Source organism: Vicia villosa, linkage group LG2, assembly GCF_029867415.1.
Source record: "Vicia villosa cultivar HV-30 ecotype Madison, WI linkage group LG2, Vvil1.0, whole genome shotgun sequence".
NCBI classification, from domain to species: domain Eukaryota; kingdom Viridiplantae; phylum Streptophyta; class Magnoliopsida; order Fabales; family Fabaceae; genus Vicia; species Vicia villosa.
This window is the reverse complement of record NC_081181.1, coordinates 193,939,350-193,941,842: the sequence shown is the minus strand read 5'-3', so window position 1 is coordinate 193,941,842 and position 2,493 is coordinate 193,939,350. Positions and strand designations below refer to the sequence as shown.

The window sequence follows — 2,493 nt, the reverse complement described above, 5'->3', positions numbered from 1 at the left end:
ACTTAGATGAGAAGAGAATGAGAGAGAGAATGAAAGGCAATGAACAAAATTGTTATTATTGAAGGTGATGATAGAAAACTAAATTACAATGTGTATTTATATACAACTATGTTACTTATATACTAAGTTACTAACATAACAAACCCTAACCCTAACTAATTTGGGTTTGGGCTATATAGTTTTGTTATAACGACTGGTCTATTCAACCGAGTTATTCAATTTAATCTGATTTAATGATGCGGTTTGATCAGTGACTCAGTGGTTCGATCAATAAACTTGTGACTCAGTACCCTCACCGATTTGATGTCCGGTCCAATTTTTAAAACACTGCACTATATAACTTAGATTATACTCTCCACAAAAACAAGTTGCTTGGGCTCCTCAACATGAAAATTTTGAAAAGTTCAACTATGAAATGTTCACATCATCATCAAACTGATTGGCAGATGGAATTCGTCAATGAGTGTTTTAAAAAATTTCTTCACTGCATCATAGTTGATCAGTCCAAACATTGGATACAGTAGCTGCATATATGCCATGGGCTTAATATTGTTACAATACAAATTTTAGGTGTCCACTAACACTACCTCTTTCAAAAGCATTTTGGGCAGGTGCCACCATTGCTCAATCTTTTTTTACCCGGAGAGACTTATGCTGAACTATGATGACGGGAACAGAATAACATATTTATCAACAAAACAAAAAAAAGACAAACAACAACAATTTTATTGCACATTTTTTTCATTATTATACAACCAGGTCCTTCTCCAAGTGGAGAACAGTGACACACCACATCTTTATTATTGCAGTCTGAAACAACTACTACAAAACAACTTAAATTAAATCCATACAATAAAAACTTATTACCAACACCTTCCTTAGAAAGAACTAAAACATTCTTTCTAACTTATTAGGCACCTTAACATAACCCACATGTGTAGTATTTGCAACTCTAGTAAGAGTTTGCAAATCATAAGCTATCCAACACCTTGAATTATCCTTATGGTAAAAATACCCAACACACTTACAATCCTTGCTACATTTACTTCCACAACCATCTTCACTCACTCTATCACCAATTGTGTACTTACTCATATAATGTTCAACTCCTTCAATTTTATAGTAATGAAACTCACTCGGTTTGCACACCCCTATAGGCTTAGGACTACACTTATTACTCCAACCAAATATTCCATTCTCTAATGGACAACCAACACATTGATTATCCTCACATAGCCCAAACTTCCCACATCTCTCTGGTAATTGACACTCACTCTCATCAAAATCTCTATCAAAAAGAGTGTATGTAACTTGCCAAACACCGGAGCGAACGTCGAGGAAATATGTGTGAAATTTAATGTTTCCATCAATTCCAAGCCTAAGATATGTTATAGTACTATTACTCACTGGCCTACCAAGAAATGTATCAAATCTAATTTCAAAAGACTCTGAATCAGATGTGAGTGTAACATTATCTATTGGCCCTTGTTGAGATGAAGACCAATAGAGAATTGGTTTAGGTGAGTTTTTGCTTTTGTAATATAAAGCCAAACCTTTGGGCTCTAAGACCAAACTATAAGGCCCGTCGAGGTTTTCCTTCTCCGAAAGCCTGCTAACGAGCTTCGAAGGCCCGTTGGGCCTTAAATATTGATCCACCAGAAGAGTATCCGTAGGATGATCAAAACTTTGCCAAATGAAATTACCTTTAGCATCAATTAAAACCATGTTACCATTTGGGAGTAACCTAAAGGCAACAACACCTTTATTTGAAGTGTTTGTTTGCCAAACAATTCTTCCATTGGAATTTGCTAGTTCAAGATTTCCATTAGTATTTAATGAAAATGTTGCGTTTTCGTCGACCGGGTTGCCTCGGTTAGCCTCCCAAACCCACCGGAAAAGTTGCTCGGATCGTTGGAGGCCGATTCGGAGGGCTAGAGTGTAAGCATTTGGTGTAGTGTTGTAAAAACCAACTTGGAATGGTGCATTGAATATGCTTATCATTCTGTAGTCAGCTCCATATTCTACTATGAACGGGCCTAGTTCACCTGAGTTTACGAATTTGAAGGTTTCATTTTGTGGAACTATGGCTTGAGCTAGGAATGTGGAGAATGATAAGAGTAATAAAGTGAGAAATGGAAGAGACATTGTTGTGTGAATTTTGGTGGATGAATGTTTTGATATGTAGGTGGATTGTATTTATAGTAATTAATGTGAGATGTTAGAAGGTAAGTGAGGGCATGTTTTGGTCAAGGTTGTCAACTCAAATACTATATAGAAATTAATGGATTTAGATCTATGACTAGATCAAAGGGTATTTTAACTCAATCATGGAACAAGTTGCAGTGGTACTAAAAAGAACAATAATAGAAGAAAACAATTTCAGTTTATGCTTTTCAATTGTAATTCATCCTATTTATTTTATGGATTCAAATAAAATAAAAATTATACCAAAATATAATAAATGGACAACACATTGTGACACCAACTTTTTTT

The 2,493-nt window shown here is 35.2% G+C and overlaps 1 protein-coding gene across 1 annotated transcript; it reads right to left on the bottom strand.

The window, feature by feature from the left end:
- Positions 1-706: 706 nt before the first annotated feature.
- On the bottom strand, positions 707-2,184 carry LOC131647799 (epidermis-specific secreted glycoprotein EP1-like). The gene has a single exon (XM_058917631.1). The coding sequence runs from the start codon at positions 2,143-2,145 to the stop codon at positions 889-891; it is 1,257 nt and encodes a 418-aa protein (XP_058773614.1). The 5' UTR covers positions 2,146-2,184; the 3' UTR covers positions 707-888.
- Positions 2,185-2,493: the final 309 nt, after the last annotated feature.